At 40.2% G+C, this 21,567-nt stretch overlaps 6 protein-coding genes across 6 annotated transcripts; 3 read left to right on the plus strand and 3 right to left on the minus strand.

Annotated features, from left to right (window-relative positions):
* Positions 1-188: 188 nt before the first annotated feature.
* Positions 189-7,558, minus strand: BATDEDRAFT_21290 (uncharacterized protein; the record flags this gene model as incomplete). Its single annotated transcript, XM_006675183.1, has 7 exons — positions 189-324; positions 417-548; positions 642-882; positions 966-6,318; positions 6,405-6,689; positions 6,807-7,056; positions 7,119-7,558. The coding sequence occupies 7 exons, from the start codon at positions 7,556-7,558 to the stop codon at positions 189-191; spliced, it is 6,837 nt and encodes a 2,278-aa protein (XP_006675246.1).
* A 78-nt stretch (positions 7,559-7,636) lies between these two features.
* BATDEDRAFT_32609 (uncharacterized protein) lies at positions 7,637-8,750 on the minus strand. Its single transcript, XM_006675598.1, has 2 exons — positions 8,542-8,750; positions 7,637-8,472 (listed from the first exon to the last, which is right to left on the minus strand). The coding sequence occupies exons 1-2, from the start codon at positions 8,723-8,725 to the stop codon at positions 7,679-7,681; spliced, it is 978 nt and encodes a 325-aa protein (XP_006675661.1). The 5' UTR covers positions 8,726-8,750; the 3' UTR covers positions 7,637-7,678.
* A 538-nt stretch (positions 8,751-9,288) lies between these two features.
* Positions 9,289-11,645, minus strand: BATDEDRAFT_21292 (uncharacterized protein; the record flags this gene model as incomplete). The annotated part of the gene is made up of 8 exons (XM_006675184.1): positions 9,289-9,483; positions 9,560-9,726; positions 9,814-10,020; positions 10,160-10,452; positions 10,599-10,734; positions 10,834-10,956; positions 11,107-11,223; positions 11,576-11,645. The coding sequence occupies 8 exons, from the start codon at positions 11,643-11,645 to the stop codon at positions 9,289-9,291; spliced, it is 1,308 nt and encodes a 435-aa protein (XP_006675247.1).
* Positions 11,646-12,347: 702 nt separating this feature from the next.
* Positions 12,348-13,611, plus strand: BATDEDRAFT_15270 (uncharacterized protein). The gene is made up of 3 exons (XM_006675043.1): positions 12,348-12,610; positions 12,807-13,097; positions 13,171-13,611. Exons 1-3 carry the CDS (start codon positions 12,448-12,450, stop codon positions 13,539-13,541), a joined length of 825 nt encoding a protein of 274 aa, XP_006675106.1. The 5' UTR covers positions 12,348-12,447; the 3' UTR covers positions 13,542-13,611.
* A 38-nt stretch (positions 13,612-13,649) lies between these two features.
* Positions 13,650-16,333, plus strand: BATDEDRAFT_18221 (ATP-binding cassette family ATPase ARB1; the record flags this gene model as incomplete). Its single annotated transcript, XM_006675096.1, has 5 exons — positions 13,650-13,820; positions 14,355-14,606; positions 14,713-14,978; positions 15,134-16,106; positions 16,200-16,333. The coding sequence occupies 5 exons, from the start codon at positions 13,650-13,652 to the stop codon at positions 16,299-16,301; spliced, it is 1,764 nt and encodes a 587-aa protein (XP_006675159.1). The 3' UTR covers positions 16,302-16,333.
* Positions 16,334-16,801: 468 nt separating this feature from the next.
* On the plus strand, positions 16,802-21,545 carry BATDEDRAFT_85697 (uncharacterized protein; the record flags this gene model as incomplete). The annotated part of the gene is made up of 5 exons (XM_006675876.1): positions 16,802-16,897; positions 17,070-20,558; positions 20,641-20,750; positions 20,886-21,174; positions 21,276-21,545. 5 exons carry the CDS (start codon positions 16,802-16,804, stop codon positions 21,543-21,545), a joined length of 4,254 nt encoding a protein of 1,417 aa, XP_006675939.1.
* Positions 21,546-21,567: the final 22 nt, after the last annotated feature.

Below are 21,567 nucleotides of genomic sequence, written 5' to 3' on the forward strand. Positions count from 1 at the left end.
CGATACCTGCAAAAAACACCATCACCAAACAAAAACCCATTCCAACGACACTTTTGTATGGTCGAATTAAATGTGTGCAAGTATCTCGCCAAAAACATGATATACACTGATGGCTTGCTAGCAACTTTTCATTTATCTCCATTATCGCCAACTGTAATAGGGCAAACAAGACGTTTAACCCCCAAATTTTAAAATGTTGTCCAACCGCCTGCATCAAACGCTTGATCAATCTTACGAGCTACATAGCTTGGAATTGCATGTGTAAGCCATAACTTTCGTATTTCTCCATATCGTTTACGATTCAAAAACAATGGTCGTCCGCGTCTATTTGAATTTCAAATAACCAATAGTGAGTTATTCGTCTACCAATATCAAGTGATATTCGTCGCACATAGAACATGAGTAAAACCACTTACCGTAGCTGAGGATCTACCTCACCATGTGCATCTAGATAAGGCAGATCCATAAATGTTCCTTTTCCGTTTGGAAGCAACAATATCATCATTGCTTGCTTGATCAACAAAAAAATACCAACTGATCCACCACACCTTAAATTCAATATGTTGCAAGAAATTCAACGTTAACAAATCACAACTCTCCTTTAAGCTTATCCACAGTCTATACTTGGCATTATTACTCACTCGCGAATGTGTTGGTTGCATTCTCCGTGATCTTCATCAGAGCAGCAATAACTTTGACTACATAGAATCATACCGCAAAGAACACAAAGTGCAGGATCAAGTGGAACCGTTCCACACCGTCGACATACTTTTCTCCTTGACTCTTCAAACAATTTTGCAAGTCGTTGTGGCAATTTTGCAAGTTCAAACACAAGCGGCAGTTCCAATGACACTTGGGGAGGCAATGGAGGTGCCATGGCATCTAAAATTAAATCATAATACCATCAAAAATCATCAATATCGATAAAAAAATACATTCCAATTGATCATGTAGCAAGACTTTACCAGAAGAAATGGATATCATCGCAGACCGTGTTGCACCGACTGTTTTTTGTCGCTCTTTTTCACGTCTACGAGCCGCTTCTGTTGACCATACAACTCCAAAGTGGTTGGCCATAGTTCGTCCAAAATCATGAACCCAGTGCAGCACCATCTGTCCAAATACCCGATCATGCACAATCGGTAGTGATACCAATGTATCTACTTTGGGCAGATCCAAGTACAAACATAGTCTCATCAACTCGTTTTCGTCATTGGCCGCATTGACTCTATCAGTCACATCCGGGCCTAGATCTTCACTATTCTCAGACTGAGCAAGATCAAATCCAAATCCAACAGCCCCTCCAGGAGGTACTAGTCCAAATCTTGCATATAGTAATACTGCACATCGTCGCGCATAAACCAACCCAACACGCTTAAACAGCGCACATACCATGTCCGGTCTAATTGTTTTTTCCACATACACTTTTGCATCTGGCATGAGTTTCATCCCGTTTAATACCACGTTTATCAAATGAGCCAACCCAGCATACTTTGAATCGTCTTCAACTGGAGTATCCGCCAACTCTGATTGTAAATTAGCAGGCTCCGTCACAATATAATCGGATTGATTCTTATCTTTTGTCATAGGTGTCGTATCGAAATAGGTAGATGCATCCTGAGTATGCTCATTAAGAGCAAAAACAACTTGCGGATCAGTAATCCATGTATCGCCATGAAGAAGAATCGACTCAACAACTGATACCACACATCGCACAAGCTCAAATACCCACATGACACGCATCCATTGAAACACTTCCGTTTCGTTTTTGGTGCGTTGTGTCACTCGTGCTGGAATAATCGACATAGATAGAGCAACAAGGTGCGAAAATCCATCACGAAGCAAAGCAGGTGGGTGAGCCTGTGAATCACGCTCGGAAACATGGTTCTCCTTTACATCACCAACGCTATGATCGCCAAATAGTGATGCCAAAAAGCGATTACCATACATCATCAACGTAGCTTGTGGACATTTTGCATACACTGCTGTTCCCAATGTTGCTTCAGATAGCAGACGTAGGCACATGTGCATCTGAGAGCTAATGGTGTCTAATACACCAATGTGTACAAGTTGGTTAGCATGGGAAGATAAAAGCCCAGGAGTCCAACTTGACGAGCTTCCGCGACCAAGTATTTCCAACGATGAAATAGTGTACGCAAAAAGATCCCACATTCTGGTGCAAATTAACATGGCTGGTTCAAGGTTGGTTTCAAAAGGATTAGGTTTGCCATCATCTCTCATCTCTTCTACAAGGTCTTTTAGCTCCGCATACATGTTTCGAGAATATACACTTTGCATTTTCCCCAACAGTTCATGAGATTGGGTCGAGTCTGAGCCACCTTTAAACGTCAACGTTGAGGTGGATAGCGATAAATGATCGACAAATAACTTGTTAAATAGCTCTGAAATGGAAGAATGGTGCACTGCTGTATTTTGATCATTTGATTCATCAGCCGTCCACCCGGTACTAGAATTACTGTCTGCATCCATATCATTTGAAAGTATATCCACCATCCCGTCACTACTCAAATCAGCACAGGCTTCTCTATCGCTTTGAGCACCGGTTGAAGTGTCCATTTTTGAAGCACCTGATACATGTACAAGTTCGCTAGATGTAAGCCATAGACGCATTTCACCCAAAAGTTGCCGATCATCGTACTTTTCAGTGTGCTTCCAAGATACATTAGATCCACGCCAATTTACCGATTCGTGTCGGTTTGACCAAACAACAGGCAAGACAGTATTTCCTAGACTTTTGCATAAAGGACACATAAACTCTCTTGCATCGGTGTCTTCGGGATGATTACGAGTTGGCTGTGACAAATGGCGCGTATCAATAGAGTGGGTGTATGTGTCAAAGCAGCTATAGTGCATTAAATGGCCGCAGCTAGTTGCAGTGATACCTTCAACAGATATCTGTTTCAATGGAACAGAGTTTGTCGATGCTATTGGAGAAGATGATGAAACGCCCGAGGAATTCAAATTTGCAAACTTTTTAAGGTTTGGATCGGATCCCATAGCATCAACTGAGTGACCAAGTGTCACTGGTGTTTGTGATCCACTTGCTGGAATATCGTCTACGCTAGACATCTCATTCTTTTCAGGTACAGTGTCAAATGACTCTGGCAACGCTGTAATTATTTTGGCTAAACTGGAAACATCCCCAAAAGAAATCTGTCTACACACAGTAGTATGTCTTAGTAGACATAGCATACCATACATCTTGTCGCCTGAACTAGCATCTTCCTGGCATACAATACATGTTCCAGCAGCAAATTTCCATGTTCGGTGATCAGAATGGCTAGCAGCGCTATCTTCAGCATGGGAACCATCACCAGTAATTGGATCGTCCACTTCATCATCGTCTAAATCATCTAAATCATCACCAAAATTGGCAATAAAGCTCTTTTGTGCTTGTGCAAATTGTGCCATGATGTTGGCCTGTCGTGCTTTAACAGCAAGCTTTCGTTTTTCTTGTTCAGATGACTCCGTGTCATTATTAGATGAATTCGTGGATTGTATATCAGAGCTCAATCTTGGTTTTCCTAGATCCCAATTGGACTTGTCACGCCATCCTACAATTGTTGTTTCTGCAGTCAAGCCGCCCATTTCCTCAAATCGCCGTACTAAAAACCGTAATCTAGGTGCCTGTTCCTTGATATCCTCCTCGTTTGCTCGATCAACCAAACTCAAAATCAACTCCAGCAATGTCGTAGGCCGCATTTCTGCTCCCTTTCGCACGGGTATCGATACACGTTCCAAAACCGCATGTTGTATAAATCCAATATCAGATACGTTGGTATGAGCCACATTAGTCTTGGACGCACCAACAATTTCAAAGCCAACCATCAGTAAATGCACAGCTTCTGCCAATATCATTTCACTATTTACTGGCTCTTGTCCTGATTCAGCCACAGTACGAGTCACATTCCATAACGAGTAAAAAATGATTTGGTTGAAAATTGGTGAATGGACTAGATTGTTCAATCGATCAAATCCAGTTCCTTGCACTAGCTGACACAACTTGGGCCTTCTTACAGCTTCCTCCTCCAATGCAGCATCATTGCTATGATGTCGATTTAGTGCACGTTTCTTTTCAAGACGCTTGCGCAATACTTCGCCAAGATCCTCGCGCTCGTTACGGGTATAGTGCCAAAACCACGGATCTACATTGGCATACATTTCGTCCTTGAGTTCATACAATCCGTGATCTGCAGTGCCATCTGGAAACTTAAAGTTGGCCACGGACTGCAGAATGGCGTCAACGGATGTGGAATTGACAGTCGGCTCATTCATATCATCTACATCAGGCATACAATCTGCTGCCGCATCAACTAGTGAATCTGCTATACGTCTCGATAGTTCCGAATACGCAGTACCACTACGATGCACAGCCAAATAGTGAATGATCTCTCGTCGAAGCTCATCTGCAGCTGAAATAGCAGCAACATTCGATCGTTCGGTCAACAAAATCATAATCACTTGCAACATATCCTGCACAAATGAAGATATCTGTGCAGATTCGTAGTGCGCTGTATCAGAGCTGATTGTGCGACCTTGGAACCATGATACAAGTCCATAGCGATCTACAAGCATTGTAAGCAGTTTGTCTGGACCAAGGCATACTGTGGCATACTGAAGCAACAACATGTCGTGATCGTGAGCTTCGCGCAAAACCGCATCTGCGTAGTGTTTGGCTTGTTCTCTAACATTGTAGCCATTGCGTACCCAAACACCTGCCTTGATTTGCGATACAAGAACAATTGATCGCAATGGAAAATCAAATATCAACGACATGCGATCTTCCACTGATAAGCAACGCAGCATCTCATCCATGTCAAGAATATGGGTGCTATCGATTGATGCAGGCTCAATAGCGATTGTTGGAGAATCAGCAACAATATCAAAGATATGCTTTACAATAGAGGCTCGCTTATCTACGCTATCTGTATGTCGAAGCAAAGCTGCAGTGTTACGTAAAAGATTTGCCAAAAGCCAGTGCAGACATTTATGAAAAGAAATAGGTTGAAAGGCAACATGGTAGTCTGGAATACGACAGGGTCGACCAGGAACTAATGTGACGATATGAAATCCATCACGAACAGTTTCACGTCTTCTCATGGCTCCTGCAATGGAGATTTGCATTGTCTGCCAGTTTTTAGTGGATTCCACATGACGATGCAATGTCCATTTTAAAAGAGCATCGCGAGTTTCACTCATAGCGTTTAAAAGATTTGCAGCAGAGTTTTCTGATACACTGCTAAAAAAACAATTTGCAAATCCTCGCATGAGCGGAAGAATATTAATACTGTGGTTAAATGCATGCAGCCAGTCATCGGTCTCGTACTCGATATGATTGTGAAGCGACCGCATCTGAGGATTCATGCCTTGCCATACCATACACAAATCAAGAAAACGCAATAGTATTGAAACACGACCATTTGTTGTTGCAGTCGCTAGGGTATTATTGGCAGAAGCACTGTTGCAAACATTGCGTGAAGACAATAGGTATCGGACATCAAACAGTAAATGCGCATGCCTCTTGTTTCTGACTGCCTCGCCGTCAAATCTTAGAACTGGATAAATTGGCTTGAATTCGACTGTTGCTTTCTGAATAGTCTCATAGTACTTGGTTTTGAGAGAATATTCGTCTGGAAGCACATCAGATAAAAAATGAGCCTTGAGCAAAGAAAGCATGTAGGGAAGAATCAGCGTATGATGCATAAGATAATTGGCAATTGTTGGTACAGTAAAAATCTGAACAGTAAAATTCATAATGGACAGATCAATTTCTCGATCGTGGAAAAGATAGCAGCGCGACACTTCCAGATACGAATTCACAAAATGAACGGCCATGCTTTTTTTAAAAATATCTCCATTGACAATCAATGTTCCAATATAAAGTTCTCTAAGAGAATTTCTCATTTCTTTCCAAAAATACGAGTCGAGAACTAGAAAATAGTGAACTCTTGGACGGTGTGGCCGTAACATGACAGGAGTTGGTGACTGTAGCTCGTCAATAAAAGGGGATGTTGAATTATACGTTCCAAGGTCCGTCAAAAGAGGATTGCACAGCTCTTCACAAATAATTGAACGGACCAACTCTGCTATTGATTCATAATGAACACCATCGATGACTTGAGAACCTTGAATAAATCTTGAAAGTGTTTTGAGCCAATTAACCAAAACTCCAGCAATCTCTTCTCTAAATACATCACGAGTGGGTCGGATTGAGACTGTCAAACTGATTCGCGATATAATAGACGCAACACCTATAAGCAATGGAATGGAATCTGAAGTTCTGACAGGGTATCGACCCTACATCCATATATTATAGAGTATTAGTTTGAGTAAAAATTCAACGATTTGAATGTTGAAAAGTATCACACATGCAAGAGTATTACCCTTTTATCCACAGCAACGGCTACACTCCGTGCATATGCCTCAGTGCAATTGGTAGCTTCTGCAACCTGATCAATGACTTCTTGAAACGAATGCGACTCGTCGTTCCACAATACACATGAAAAATTCATTAGTTTGTCCTCACCCATGACTACATCTGGTGCATGTTTTGCCTTGATTATTGCTGGGTCATTAACAAACTGTGGGTTTTCGCATGATCTTGCTAGACTAGATATGGCAAACTCTAAAACAGTTGTAATGGTTTGTCTAATGGCATCTGTCACGGCCTAGAATAGGTTTAAAGTCGTGAATGGTAAGATACCAACCCAAATCAGCATTAAAGCTAAAATCAATCGTAACGCTCAGCATCACTCGACAATACATAAGCTATTTATCAACCATACCAGGGGAATTTTTTCAATGTCGGGCTTTCCATCCAGAATAGATTGAGTATCCATAGAAGCAACATGTGCATCGCTGGATTGAGGACTGTGATATTTACAATACACTGCTAGCTTCCAAGCTTCGGGATCGCCACAATCGCAACAGCCTCCAGATCCCAGAGCAATGGACATGGTAGTATCGTGACCTTCGTGAGCAGCAGCATCAAAACAACGAAAGCAGAATACACAAGTATCGTCTAAAGCACAAGTCCTACAAAGTGAATTTGTAAGAGTTAGTGCAAGATGACAAGCCAGACTAGATTGACATGCAACACTTGCCTGCATCGGTAAATGCCTTCACCACGATCAAAGACATGACCACAAGCTTTTCCCTGTTGACCCTCACGATATTCTAGCGGCAGATAGTCACTATCATCCACAAGAACGCTCTGCTGCCTCTGTGCATCGCTGCTAAAAGCAGTGGTTTCGTCATCCATGGGAATGATAATTTTCAGAGAATTACCCACTAGTTGATCAAATACAGAGCGACGACCCATACTCAAGTTGTACCACAGTACGGCAATGATCATCTTGCGCATATCCAGTGTCAAAGGCAGTTTAAGGTCGAAGATAAAGGGAGCGTAGTAGAGGAAGTTGTAAAGATCATGGCTGGTTTGCGGATGAATGGACTGAATGGACTGTGGTAGTTGAGTCGTTAACCGCTGGACTTCGGTCACCAGCTGCTGGATTTCATCAAATCCCAACTGTGCCATGAAGAGGTATCTATTTTGCTGCAATGTATGGCAAAAAGCTTGGCTATTTACAGCAACCCAAAAATAATATCAAAATCACAAGCGAGATATTGCGACATTCATTACAAGACTCGATCGTTACTAAACAATTCTTGAGCAAGATCGTAGAAACGCATTTGCATTCGCAGTTGTTTTCTGTGCAGTTTCTAGCATTGTCCATCCTCGAATATCTGCCACTGACTGGCATATAGACTGCATGGCACTCATCTCGTCGGCTGCATTGCTCACATCCGACTCAATCAGAATTCTATCGTGTGGAATAGATCGCACTCGATCTTCAAACTTCTTTCCACGAGCATTCACAATTGTGCTGAAGCTAAAATAGAATCGAGATCCAATGTGTGGGAGTTTGACCAGACTTTGTCCAATCTCTTTGGATGCGGTAAATGAGTGCATCATAATAGCTGGTGGGAATGGAAGACGGTCGCTCTCATGTTGAAAAGATTCATTCCAATCTCGACCGTTTCGTTTCCTCTGAGCCTTGATATATCCACAGATTTTGTCCATATCGCGAAAGTAATGAGTAATCTGACTATGGACGTGGACTGCATGCATGCTCACTGGTCGCTCCAACTCTATTGCCAATTGCATTTGAGCCTGGAAAACTTGCATCTGTTGGTCCATTGAATAGAGTTCTCCCGTGGATCTGTCTTTGGCTGCACCATCCAATCCAATCTCCCCTACAATCGCCTGCGGGTGTTTGAGTAGTAATGCTTTGAGATCATTCAACCATTGTGTATCTGGAACCAGTGAAGGTGTCTGAATATCAGATACTTCTGACTCGGTGTCAGTTGGCAATGCTGGATTTAACGTTTCGTTTGCTGTCCATGTGGAATATGGCGGCACTGATGAGGATGACATCCATGGATGAATGCCTAGTATAAAAAGAAAATCAATAGCATTAATCGTCTTGTTTGAACTAATAGGCTACTTATTAAGCTTACCAAAGGCTGGAATCACTTTGGATGGAAATTGGACTGCTGTCTGCTCCACCAGTGCCCAATTGTCCAATTTTGTGCCCATTAGAATGATCTTGGATACTGGAAGTTTGCCAATATCATCGAGTGTGGGTGTGGAATCAGTAAGGTGGCAATGAACATCAGTGCACTCTTTTAAAACTTGTGTCATGCCTTCTTCGGCTGTTGGCTGATCCATTGCAACTTGAACAATCAAATCGGATATTTTATTAAACTGCAAAAATACTAGCAAATAAAATCTTTCTGTTGATATTGCCACAAGTATTGTAAAAAGCCAATCCCGATATTAAAGTGGAATCAGTAGATAAATATAGTCTTGCAACCAATCAGCACCTTGCCTTGTTTGATGCGTACCAGTCAAGTAGACCACTAAACTGAACATTTATATTTTCTGTTATCCCATCACATATTTGATGGTTCATCAGATGTTACAGACTAGACTATACTCTGCAATGTTCATCAACCGCTGACACCTTTGTCGCGTCAGTCTACTACAGCCATTGTAATCATGACTTGAATGCCAATCTGCATGATGAGCCGTGTTTGACTGCTTCGGTATTGACACTGTTGAGTTCAAACAGAAAATCACAGGATTTGCATATAGTATTGATCTATGTGTTGATTTGTCAAAGCAAGCAATATCTGGATCAAGTTTATTGCTTATATGCCAATCTTTCAATTGCATTCTTGTTTTAGTAACTAACAGCAAAGACTTTAGCACCGTAAACCTACGTATGGACAGTTTAAGCGTTCTGCTGCTTCTCCTTCAGCATGAATGACATTAATATTGCACTGTGATGATGGAAATGGTGGAAACTCGGTGCCGCACCATATACACTTGGTGAAATCATCCACGGTCCCTTTCATGCTGTTGTACTGAGGAAAATAATACAGGCCATTTGCTGCAAGCTAAAATCAACAAGATCATTTATTAATTCAGACAACTGGTTATAGCATTTAACAAACCACTCAAGCTCCAACATACCTTTTGAGTAAACTCCCCATCATTACTGTATGATGAAATGACAGTGGCATGATTTGGATGACCTGCAACTTTATGAGGCTGAACAAATGTTGCAACCCGCTTTGCAATGGCAATACTACGACAAGCCATCACTAGATTCGACGTGTATTGCGTGACATGATAGGCATCTATAGTGTAGCCCAGCCATAGATATCATATTAACAAATCCACAAAATCGATAGTTTTTGCTATTAACAATGCTGAAGATAGCTTACCCTGTTGATTTTGGAAGCAAAGCGAAATCAATGAGGGAACTTGCTCATTTTCAGGAACAATTACACTCTCGCATTTGTAAACAGGCAGATTTCCGTGTGTAGCTGCCTCGGGAAAATAGCTATTGAGAGGAACGGACTCTGTTTGAATGTATGCTTTTGATATTGTATTGTGTCCCTGTGTGTTGATTGTGATTCGCGAATCATGGACTGAATAAAATTTTTCGAGTGTTTCAAATACTAAATTGGCCAGGTCCAATACATAAAGTGAGTGTGGTTGTTGTATAAACTTACAATAATAGGATAATTGAAACGTTCTAGTGGCATTGTACATTGCAATACAACTCACGTTGTATATTAAATGCTACGCTTCGTGATCCGTAGAGATAGTTACCAACAAACCTGGCTGGCCAATCTTCCAAAAAATATACAAGTACAGGACCTTTGTTAGCCCATCGCTTTCGCTCCAGATTGTATTTGCTAAGTCTAGCTATCCAGTATCCTGATGGTGGAGTCATTGGGGGTGTGTAATGAAATCGACATAGATCTGAAAATGTTGTATGTGCACGTTGGCAATACTTTTGAGCACGCTGCGTAGCAAGAATTTTTCGAGACAAATGAATATCAGCCGTATCAACATCACTTGGACAATAGTCAGATTCTAAATGAAAAAGTATTGGTTAAACGCTGACAGTTGTATATCTGGTTGTCGTCCAAGCATCTTTGAAGGCTGGCGTGGCCCACATGTAAACTGCTTAAGATACAAATATATTGCTGATAAATAGTACCACTTGCCTCCATCTGGCTCATTCAACTCTTTTGGGGTATTAACAAAATCCTTGTATAGAGAGGTGTTGGTGTTTAATGACTGTAGTACTCCTGGAGTTTCAAGTGCGTTTTCATCATCTAAGTCTAAGCCCATACCTAATTGTATAACAAGAGTTCAATCGCGTAGTAAATAACCAACAAAAAGCACTTTCAATTTTGCTTTAGTTGAGCAATCAATTGATAAGTAGTGCATACTCATATCGGCGTCTGTACATGTGTCCTCTGTAGGATCATCATTGGATGGAAACTCGTACGTCGCGTCGTCCAACTCATCTTCTGCACCATCAGTGTTTGCTAAAGCTGTAGTTTCAGCTGGCTCTATAAAAACAAAATTGGCATAAATTATTATGATATACAAGATAATTGAACTTGAATTTACTGCACAGAAATTCTATATAAATAAGCGCAAAATTTATTATGTAGAGCAAATCTGCATTGCATAAACTCCAAACACAACTTTACTCTTACCTGCAGCACTGGCTATCTGGGAGTGAAGTTTCTGGGTGATACGAGCATGGCGGACTTGAGTTCTCATCTTTGTAGCTCCTGGACGCAGCTCCATTTTCTGGAGCGAGTTTTTTAAGCCTGCAAAGTTTTGTAATTAAGCATAATATGAATCAGCATTGGGTAATATTTTAAAAAATGACGAAACTAGGGTAAAGCAGACACGAAGGGATGGATGGTCTAGTCGTTGGACCAGCGTTTTTTCATAGAGCCAGGCTGGCAAACTTTCTCAAGACACTTTCAAATATAAAGTCAGTAGTATGACTATAGACTGTTCCAGTGATACAGGCAGACAATTGTCGTTTTTACCATCATATTGGTATACTCTATTGTTGTATTTGATTTAGATGCACACAAGAGCCACGGTAGATCTGGTTTATAGTTTCCGCCAACACTCCACTTTCATCTCAACTAATCAGTCATGTAAACTCACCATCCAGAATACTAACAGATTCTTCATCGGCAGTTCGCTTTGTCTTTCGAGTAGTCATGACTGTGTTCATGGTAGTAGATGCCGAGAATGGTAAATGAAATTGAGGTTAAAATCGGAATCTTGAATTACTGATGAATTGTGTGCATTTTCAAGCTTGCTGGGTTTGACAGTCAGACTTGCATACTGTTGCACTTTTTCTTTAAGATGAACAATTGAGCTGAGCAGATTTATTTCAATCTCCAAATGCTTACCATTGAATTCTTTATAAACATGGAATATAGATTCATGGGTTAGTCAAGTGCAGGTACTACCGCCGTATTCGTGGGATGAAGGGCTGAATAAGGGCGTTGGTGTATAATAGTCTCATGAAATGATTGATATTTGCTGAACATTATGTCCTCCAAACTCACTAGTTTACTGATATTTGCTCATTTTTATATAAAAGATTGGATCTTTACATTACAGCTTCAATGCATCTCATTTATCTAGTTTCCAACTCTTATAAAACATTGAGCAATTGGTATGGAAACAGCTGTTACATTCTCAAGATGTGCGATCTTTGTTCTCTTGAACTAGAACGTATCTGATATTAGGATACAACATAGTTTTAATAAAAGAAATAATGGATTTGCAATAACGAATAGTTGACGATTGTTTATTCTAAAAATAATCAATACAGAAAAGTCATTTTACGTGAATATGGTTGCAAACCAGAATCAGATTAAACCCAAATCTTTCCAAGTTTTATTTATTCAATTGACTAAAACATGCTATCCGCTACTGCTAAAATCACACTCCGTTTTAGAGCCAGATATGCTGCTCGAACTGTTTCAGCTGCAGGATATTTACCAAGAACTTCCTTCAATCGCAGTATGGTCTCTGTGCCCAGTGCTGGTCCATTAGTATACGCTGGATCCAAGTATCAATCATGGTATTGGAGCACAGTAGCAGTTGGGCTAGTAGGTGCGGTGACAGCAATGGCTTTTAGTAGCATTCAAGCAGACAATGAAGCAGCAATGCCTTTAGAATTCAAAGGTACTGTGTGATGATCCTCTTTAAATTTATACTGTTGGTCCTACCGTACTTTAATCAAGGCTCATCTTCATTAGCATTATATATTGATCTGATCATAATCTATACTAATTTAATGTGTTAATGGGTGTATCATGAATGTACATCTTCATGTTCTTTATTTGCCATCTCTTGTATCTGACAACGGTCAAATCCCCAGTTGAGCCCATTAGCAAGCTCAATGTGCCCACTCGCATCACAGTATGTCATGATGACCAGTCCAAAGATTTTCAATTGCTTGGACTGGGCGTTCGCCAAGTGACTCTCCTGTACCTTGCTGTATATACTGCTGCCATCTATGTTGATGATTCTCTCACCCAGCGCATTTCTCGCTCTACACGCTGGACGCAAGAGTTTGCGCAGGATAAGCTTGTTCAGAACACATCAGACTCCAAGTGGTTTGTCAGTGATCTTGTTAATGGCCATCCAGGAGAGATTTCTCTTCGCATTGGTATATTGAACTAGCCTAGTCTACTATATGGATGAAATCCAGACTTTGAATCTAATATTCTAATTGATGGTAGATCCAGTCCGCAACACCAACGGTCCACATCTGCGTAACGGGTTTGTGCGATTTCTGACTGAGCGTCAACGTCAGGAAACGCTCAAAGGAACGCTGGATGAGAAAGAGAGTGCAGCATTTACCAAGTCACTAGACGATCTACGAGCTCTGTTTCCTTCTGGTGCAATCATGAAAGGCCAAGTGCTTGTATTTACCAAGCTAAGCGATGGTCGCTTGCATGTCAGTTTTAATGGCCGAGAAATGGGCAGCGTGAACAGTCCGTTGCTGTCGAAATGGGTGATGGAAGGATACTTGCGCAGCGACCCAGTGATTTCGCCCAGTCTAATAGCAAGCGTTGCTGCAGGAGTAAATCATGTTGTGCAAAGCCAGTGACCAAATCAAGATCCCACCAATCAGAACAACTCAATCTCTGCTGAATAAAAAATATTCGGATTTGAAACATAAAAACTATTCAATTTTTTTTATCGAATCAAAACTAAAATGGCACCTAAAACTGAACGCAGAACTGGACGTCGTGCTGGAAAGAAGGATGCAAAGAAGGATGCATCAGTCGAGAGTCTTTCCGAAAATGTCGCAGATATCAAGTTGTTAGATAATAATCGTTCCTCCACTGGTGTTCTTACTTCCGAGAAAAACTCTCGTGACATCAAGGTAACTGACTACAACCTCTAGCTGTGACTATCGCTAGTGAATTGATGTGCTATTGCTAGAACTTGCTATGCTTTGTCTCCATATTGTTTCTGATGTAATGAATTCTATTGAGTGGTGCTGGCATGGCTGGCCGTACTTGAATGGCTGGCCGTACTTGAATGGCATTCTTGTTAATTTTATCGGATTTCCTTTTCAATTCATGCTTTTGTAAAATCATCCCTACTGAAGGAGTCTTGATAATGGGTTGCTATTATATAGGTCAATGTTTAGCCAATCTTTTGATTGTTGCTCCAATTGCACTATTCAACTCGACTGATTTCCCATTTCCGCAAGGTCATGTCAATCTTGTCATTTGAATCAGGTTGTAGCTTTGCTCAATTGCTGTCAGTCTGATATTCAGCTCCCGCTTTATACTACTCCTTTAATTTTGTAAAGTCTATATCTCGTTCTGAGAGTGAAATTCTGTTAGTACTTTGTAGCTAGTGATGTTAACTACTTGACCCATTTCATTAATCAAAAACAATTGTTGCGTAGGTTGAGCTTTACTCGCTTACATCTTTCTCTCAAAATCTGATCAACGAAACCACTATTGAACTCAATTTCGGTCGTCGCTATGGTTTGATTGGTCCCAATGGCAGTGGAAAGTCTACCTTTTTGCAGTCTCTATTTGCTCGCGAAGCTCCTATTCCTGAGCACATTGATATTTATTTACTGAATTCTGAGTATCCTCCCACCGAAATGACTGCTCTTCGTGCCGTTATTGACGATGCTGAGAAGGAACTTGCGGTATGCAGTATATCTTGTTTACAATGTTGCTGTTTGATTGGCTTGGCTGTCGTAAATATGAACAAATGTTGGGCCTAATATACTTGTATTTTCAAATGCACATTAGCGTCTTGAAAAACTTATGGAAGACATTATGAGTGAGGATCCAGAATCTCAACTCCTTGATGATATTTGCGAGCGTATTGACGAGATGGATGCATCCACTTTTGAATCTCGTGCTGCCTCCATTCTTAATGGTCTTGGATTTTCCGATCAGCGTATGAAATTTATGACCAAGGACTTGTCTGGTGGATGGCGTATGCGTGTAGCCCTTGCTCGTGCCTTGTTTGTCAAGCCTACTCTACTGCTTCTTGATGAACCCACTAATCATTTGTAAGTTGTTTTGCTTTAGTCCAACTAGAACCAGCTTGGGTTTTGTAAACTGTCATTGCATTTGAATGGCTATTCTACAGTCCCGACTTTATATTGCATTGAGGATACTTTTACATATTAATTTGCTAACCAGATAATATTTTGAAACATTCTAGGGATCTCGGTGCATGTGTGTGGCTTGAAGACTACCTTGCCAAGTATGATCGTATTCTTTTGGTTATTTCTCACTCTCAGGATTTCCTCAACAATGTCTGCACCAATATTATTGAACTCACTTCCAAAAAGACTCTTACATACTACTCTGGTAACTACGATACGTATATCAAGACCAAAAATGAGCTTGAAGTAAACCAAATGAAGGCTTACGAAAAGCAGCAGACCGAAATAGAGCATATGAAAAAGTTTATTGCTTCTTGTGGTACATATGCCAACTTGGTGCGTCAAGCCAAATCTCGCCAAAAGATTCTTGACAAAATGGAAGCTGATGGTCTTATCGAAAAGGTTGACCGTGCTCGCGACTTCAATTTCACGTTTGAGTCGTGCGGTCCTTTGCCTCCTCCCGTGCTTAGTTTTACTGACATGTCGTTTTCCTACGACGGCAACCTAAAAAATGCCATATATCGTCATCTTGAATATGGTGTCGATACCGAAAGTCGTATTGCTCTTGTTGGACCCAACGGTGCTGGAAAATCTACACTTTTAAAACTTATGAGTGGTGAACTTTCACCCACTGATGGTACTGTGGCTCGTCATACCCATCTCAAGATTGGCAAGTACAATCAACATTCAGCTGATCAACTTGATCTGAATGCTTCTGCAATTGATTACATGCGCAACAAGTTCCCCGACATGCCTCAAGATTTGCAATACTGGCGTCAAAACATTGGCAAATTTGGTCTTACCGGAAACTCTCAGCTTTGTCCCATTTCTCAGCTTTCTGATGGACAAAAAGCCCGTATTGTTTTTGCTGAGCTATCTCTTACACGTCCTAATATGCTTCTTCTTGATGAACCTACCAACGCTCTTGATATTGAGACCATTGATTCTCTTGCTAGAGCCATAAACACCTTTGAAGGTGGTGTCGTACTTGTTTCTCACGATTTCCGTCTTATTAGTCAAGTTGCAGAGGTATGATCTGACTTTGCTTGAACTGTGGCTGTTTTTAAACTATTGATGTACTTTTACTAATCCAGTATTCCATGTGACTGTTTTTTAAATTAGCAAATCTGGGTTTGTGATAATGGCACTATGGAATTGTGGGAGGGTACTATTGGAGAGTACAAAATTCATCTACGGAAAGAGATTACAAAAAACGCCAAATGATTATTGCATTGAATGAAAACCATATGCATAATAAAAATATGCCTATAGTAGTATTCATGGTGTGTTGGGCTCATGGCATAGAGTTGATTTATGACAGTCAAATAGTATGCCAAACTGTCTTTTGAAACAATGCTAGCAGGTATACATAGTTAGATGCAAGATATGCTCATCGTTTGGCTTGATTCTACAACTGTGCTTGTGTAGAATGAAACACTTGCATTTATCTTGTGGTCAGAGCCTCTATTTTGCTTTGGATTATACAAATCTTGAAATACCAATGCATTACAGCTTCTCCCATCAACCTTCAAACACAACATCTATTATGTGATGCACACAATCAAACTATCGTTTTAGACCAAGACCATCTCCTTTTTTGGCATAACCATATGCTTTATGTTACTCTTTCATTAGCCAAACGCGTCGTAAACATGCAGTTCTAAACCTTCCCACAAATCACATTTCCCAACAGGTTGAACGTGTAGCAGCAGCATTCAAACACAATGGATAGTAGTTCTCAGTTGCATTTTGCTAAAAGTTTAATTGGAAAAGACGACCTAACTGATGAAGACCTTGTTGAAGGGTTTGTTTTTTTACAGGTGAGCTGTAGTCTGATTCAATACAACATTTATACTTTAGTGTTTTTGTTTCATGGTGTGTTGGTAGCAGAAATTTGATATGGAATATTAAAGCTTACCATCAAAGTAAATTTACAAATCTAGTGGATATTTACTTTTCATAAAATCATTTCATTTATTAACTATTTATTAGATTTTATCCCTGATAGTGCCATCATCTGTAAATTTGTCATGGTATACTACAGATGCAGCAATGAAATGTACAAATCTTCCTTTACGCAATCATACAGTATTGGCGAAAAGTCTTGACAGTATTTGCAAGGCATCATCTTACCCATCTATCCAAGATACTCTTAAATCAATCTCACAGCAAGTTTTACAAAATGCAAAATCTGGAGATATCGATGCATGCCATACTCTTCTCAATATACTGTGTAGCGCGTATTGCGCAATGAATAATATAGACACTTCCAAGAAAGTTGAACCACTTGATGGATCGGGGAATTTGGACTTGATGGATCAAGATGAAAGCATGACTATCATGGAACCTCAAATGCTAGAGGTGAAAGCAAGCACCAATATAAGAAGTTTGGATGATGAAACGTATATTTGTGCAGAGCCGACATTTAGACCACTTGTACGATGGATTGTAAACAAAACTATTCAGGTCATTCAATCCAAAACAAAGCCGATTCATTCACTTGCCAATAACCTTGAATCTATTTTAGCCGAATTGAGCAATTCAAGCTGTCTAACGCTGTCTACAAATACATTGAATCTTCTTTGCTCTACTCAAATGTATAGTATATTGACGTTTTCTCTATTTGATTCCACGCCCTTATCAGATAGTCATACACTTGAAATTTTGGGCTCTGGTGTCAATCTTCATGCGGATCTAAAGTTTCTTGAAATATTAATGACAAACGGATACCTGCACTTTCAGCATAGTCTGATGGATTCCCTTCGAGATATCATTTGTGATCAAGCCCCGTTTTACGAATCAATTCACGCCAACATCATTTCAGCCCTGCTGTCAGCAAGTTTACGTCACATCGATATAGCAACTGTCGTCAACCATCTTACACATAATTTTACGGAATACAATCCAGCATTGATTTACCCATATGATCTTGAAGATGCGATGTTGGTATGGGCAAACCAATGCATAGTCTCTGTGCAGAAGCATCAATCATCACCGAGTAAAAGTATTACGACATCAAATGGCACATCCTCCGACATGTCTGACTTGGACGATATTGGAAAAGATACGTTTGATGGTCGTGTAATCTGTCTGATTTTATCCAGATACTACCCAACCCAATTCATGGTACATGAGCATACCGTCAAATGGAAATCCAAGCTTACAACTGCGGATATTGTGCTCAACTGGTCGATTATTTCAAAATTCACGCAGTCTAATTTGGGTATTGACCAGCCACTTCTGATGCCATTAGACATTGAAGCTATTCAGACTCAACGAACAGATTCATCTATGGGTGCAGCCAACTCTTCATTATGCACGTTGTTTGTTTCGCTATTGGTTGACGTGTTCAATGCGTGCACAACACAAAAGTTTGCTGATAAAGTGGAAATAGCGACAACAGTCAAGCGTATATCAATATCTAGAACCAAACTACGTGATCGACCCTCTTTGAAATCTGCTGATTCTGAGTCTGGAGTCAAGGTCGATGTTCGACCGCAGAATAATGCGTTTGATAAAATACAAAGAATGGATTCTGCAGTGAGCAATGTTTTGAATACAAATGATGTAGAACATGTCCCATTCAACGTCTCAAATACTTTGACTGTAATGAGATCAGACGTGCCTACAGTAACAGATCAATTAACTCAAAATACAAAGCTATTTGCAAAAGATAGTGAATCAAGCCAGCTACATGCTTCTCAATCACAACCAAAATCTACATCCCCAAAGATCCGTCCAAAAAAGCCATCAATGCATCTAGTGAAAACAATGCAGCAAAGCAAACTTGAACTTTTAACTGTCAAAAATATTCAAAATGGGTCAAAAGATCAGTCTTTAACATCTCAATCCAAATCATGCAAAGAGCTTCGCACTAGCACACCAATATCCAACTCATTTTTGCCATCAATATACAATCCCATACCACAATCTGACCCATCTACATCTACCACTAGTATGATATCAAAACTTCCCGCGTCAGCAAACTCTACTTCAACATCTTCGAGTTCACATAGACAAAAACTAGACGGGGTGATCCTGCCACCACTTGAACATAGCCATAGCGAAAGTATGGTAGCTAAAAGCAATCCATCATTTTCTCAATTTATTACACCGCAACAGTCAATAATAGATGGGAAAAAGGTGGCAGAAAAGGTATTGGTTGCTGTTCAACAATCAACACCGAGGTTGCCGTCGCGTAATGATGTTCATTTGCCATTCATTGAAACTACTCATAGCTTAGTTGAAAAAGCCCCAAATAGCTCAATCGAAAATGCTGGCAGTGTCTATGAACCAATTCATAAAGTTTCTGGCTCTATCCCGTTAGAGTCTTCAGGCAACATACTCGAGTCTCATGCTACTCATGACGATGCGACAATCAAGTATCTAGCCAAAGATGAAAACAAACAGCAAGGCAAAATTGTCACACAATCACAGCTTTGCGAATTATTGGTTGATGAAGCTGATCAAGAATCGCATTTTACAGACAATCAAGAAGATATCGCAAGCTTGACTATGAGTCAGATGCCAGAGCTCAATCAGTATGACAGCATTTCTCAAGTAGAATATTATCAGCATGCATCCAATCAAAGTGTATATGAGGATAACAACTGTTTTGACAAGCATCAATACGTTCAATCAGATACTGAAGAAATGGACCCAGAATTTGACAATGAATTCAAAAATGGTTCTGAAGATAGACAATCTGAACAAGAAATGAACCAGTACCAAGCAGCACAAATCTCGTCTGCATGCAAAAGGGATTGCATTTCTGATGAATCTAGTTCAAAGCCAAACAAATATACACACCCCTATATAGGACAAACTCCACAAGATCGTTCTGCCCAGTCGATGGCATCATCTACGTATAAGAATGAGCAAGAGTATACAGAGCCTTACGATTCCTTAACTAATATATCCGAATTGAACAAAAAATCAGACAACAAACAGCTCTTGCAAAAAAGTGACCAAAATCCAAATGCTCGCTCGTGTACAACCCCATTTGCTTTTTCACTTGACTCAACAGACACAGTTAAAAAGTCGGTATATGACGATAAAGTTAATTTTGATCAGCCAGAGGCAGTAGGTATAAGTAATGCAGCTGAGCCACCATCATTACACGAGAAGAAGGGAACGGCGATATCAGCTCGTGTAGAAAGCTTTCTACCACAGTCGCAAATGGATGCTAGTCCAAAATATACTAAATCATTTCCACCTTCTACTCCACCTACTAAACTACGTCCAAGAACTGGGCTAAAATCGTTCCCGCTTCTCGAAGCTACTCAACCCGAAGCGAAAACACACGAAAGCGTGACCGATACAATGGTACCTTTTGATCAATCTATTCAAGAGACATCTGAAGAGAAAAATACAGTAGATCATGTAGATGAACTTACAGCTGCTGAAAAATGGGAACGAGTTAAAAAATCCAAAGGTATTTCTAGCAACTCGACAGAACCAGTTCCGGGAAAAACAGAAATGGTACTTGTAGCTGATTCAAATTGGATGACTGATAATGTAACTATTTAAAGTAAACCAATTGTATCTGCTAAACCAAATACAGAAATCAAGTTTGACAAAGCTGGATCAGATTCAAAAGCAAAAGGCTGAGCGAGACCAAATTCGAAAAAAGTTGAAGCAAGAGCGTGAAAAGACACTCGAGGTTGCACGAAAGTATGGTTATTCATTAGCAATCAACATTTACAAAGTTGATTTTCATAGTGTGTGATGGTAACAATCTAGTTACTGATTGTTATATATTGATAGAATACTTATTGCAATTCTTTTAATTTATGGTGGTTGATATAGGGAGCAAGCGGAATTACAACTAAAGCGTATGGAAGAGAAAAGTATGCAGAGACTAACTTCAAAAGTCGCGGATAATGGCACTATTGAAATAAAGCATGCCAGTTCTTTACCATCCGAGATTACTCCAGCAAACCCCAAATCTTGTGGTTCAGCATTTGGCACTTCAAAACATCCAATCAAGAGAGCAATCATCAAAGTACAATCGAATCGAACACTCATCAAGAACGCTCTTATGCATGTGTGCCTAGCTGGCTCAGCAAATGAAAGCACAAAGCAAGAAGTCATGGAGGTAAAATTGATTTGGCAATTAATGCACACATTTGAAATCAATAGAGCAGTAATAAGCATTGCCATTATTTACATGCATATTTTGAATTATTTTTTGGTCAGGACCTTCACGATTCACCTGCTCAGCATTTTGTGATTATATTCAAAGATGTCAACAACTTTTCTTTTCGTGGACTATACTCATGGGACGCAGTGCTTGATCAAACTCTCAAAGTATATGCTGGTGCTTTGGGTAGAAATGTACTAGACCCATCTCAAGTGCTGGAGTTTTACAAGTATGACAGTGGAGCGCGCACATTCAAGCCCGTAGCTACCAAGAGTTTTGGTCGAAGTGTACACGCAGTGGCTGTTGGTCGCGACTTTCTCATGTGAAGCAAGTTTGCTTCAGTCTATA

This window comes from Batrachochytrium dendrobatidis, assembly GCF_000203795.2.
Source record: "Batrachochytrium dendrobatidis JAM81 unplaced genomic scaffold BATDEscaffold_1, whole genome shotgun sequence".
Classification (NCBI taxonomy): Eukaryota; Fungi; Chytridiomycota; class Chytridiomycetes; order Rhizophydiales; genus Batrachochytrium; species Batrachochytrium dendrobatidis.

Excerpts from the sequence above, each read along its gene's own strand:
- BATDEDRAFT_15270 (XM_006675043.1), top strand. The coding sequence starts at position 12,448 with ATGGTCTCTGTGCCCAGTGCTGGTCCATTAGTATACGCTGGATCCAAG. Across the intron at positions 12,611-12,806 it reads AATGCCTTTAGAATTCAAAG|TTGAGCCCATTAGCAAGCTC; the intron begins GTACTGTGTGAT and ends TCAAATCCCCAG. Across the intron at positions 13,098-13,170 it reads AGAGATTTCTCTTCGCATTG|ATCCAGTCCGCAACACCAAC; the intron begins GTATATTGAACT and ends AATTGATGGTAG.
- BATDEDRAFT_32609 (XM_006675598.1), bottom strand. The coding sequence starts at position 8,725 with ATGACACAAGTTTTAAAAGAGTGCACTGATGTTCATTGCCACCTTACT. Across the intron at positions 8,473-8,541 it reads CAAAGTGATTCCAGCCTTTG|GCATTCATCCATGGATGTCA; the intron begins GTAAGCTTAATA and ends TTTTTATACTAG.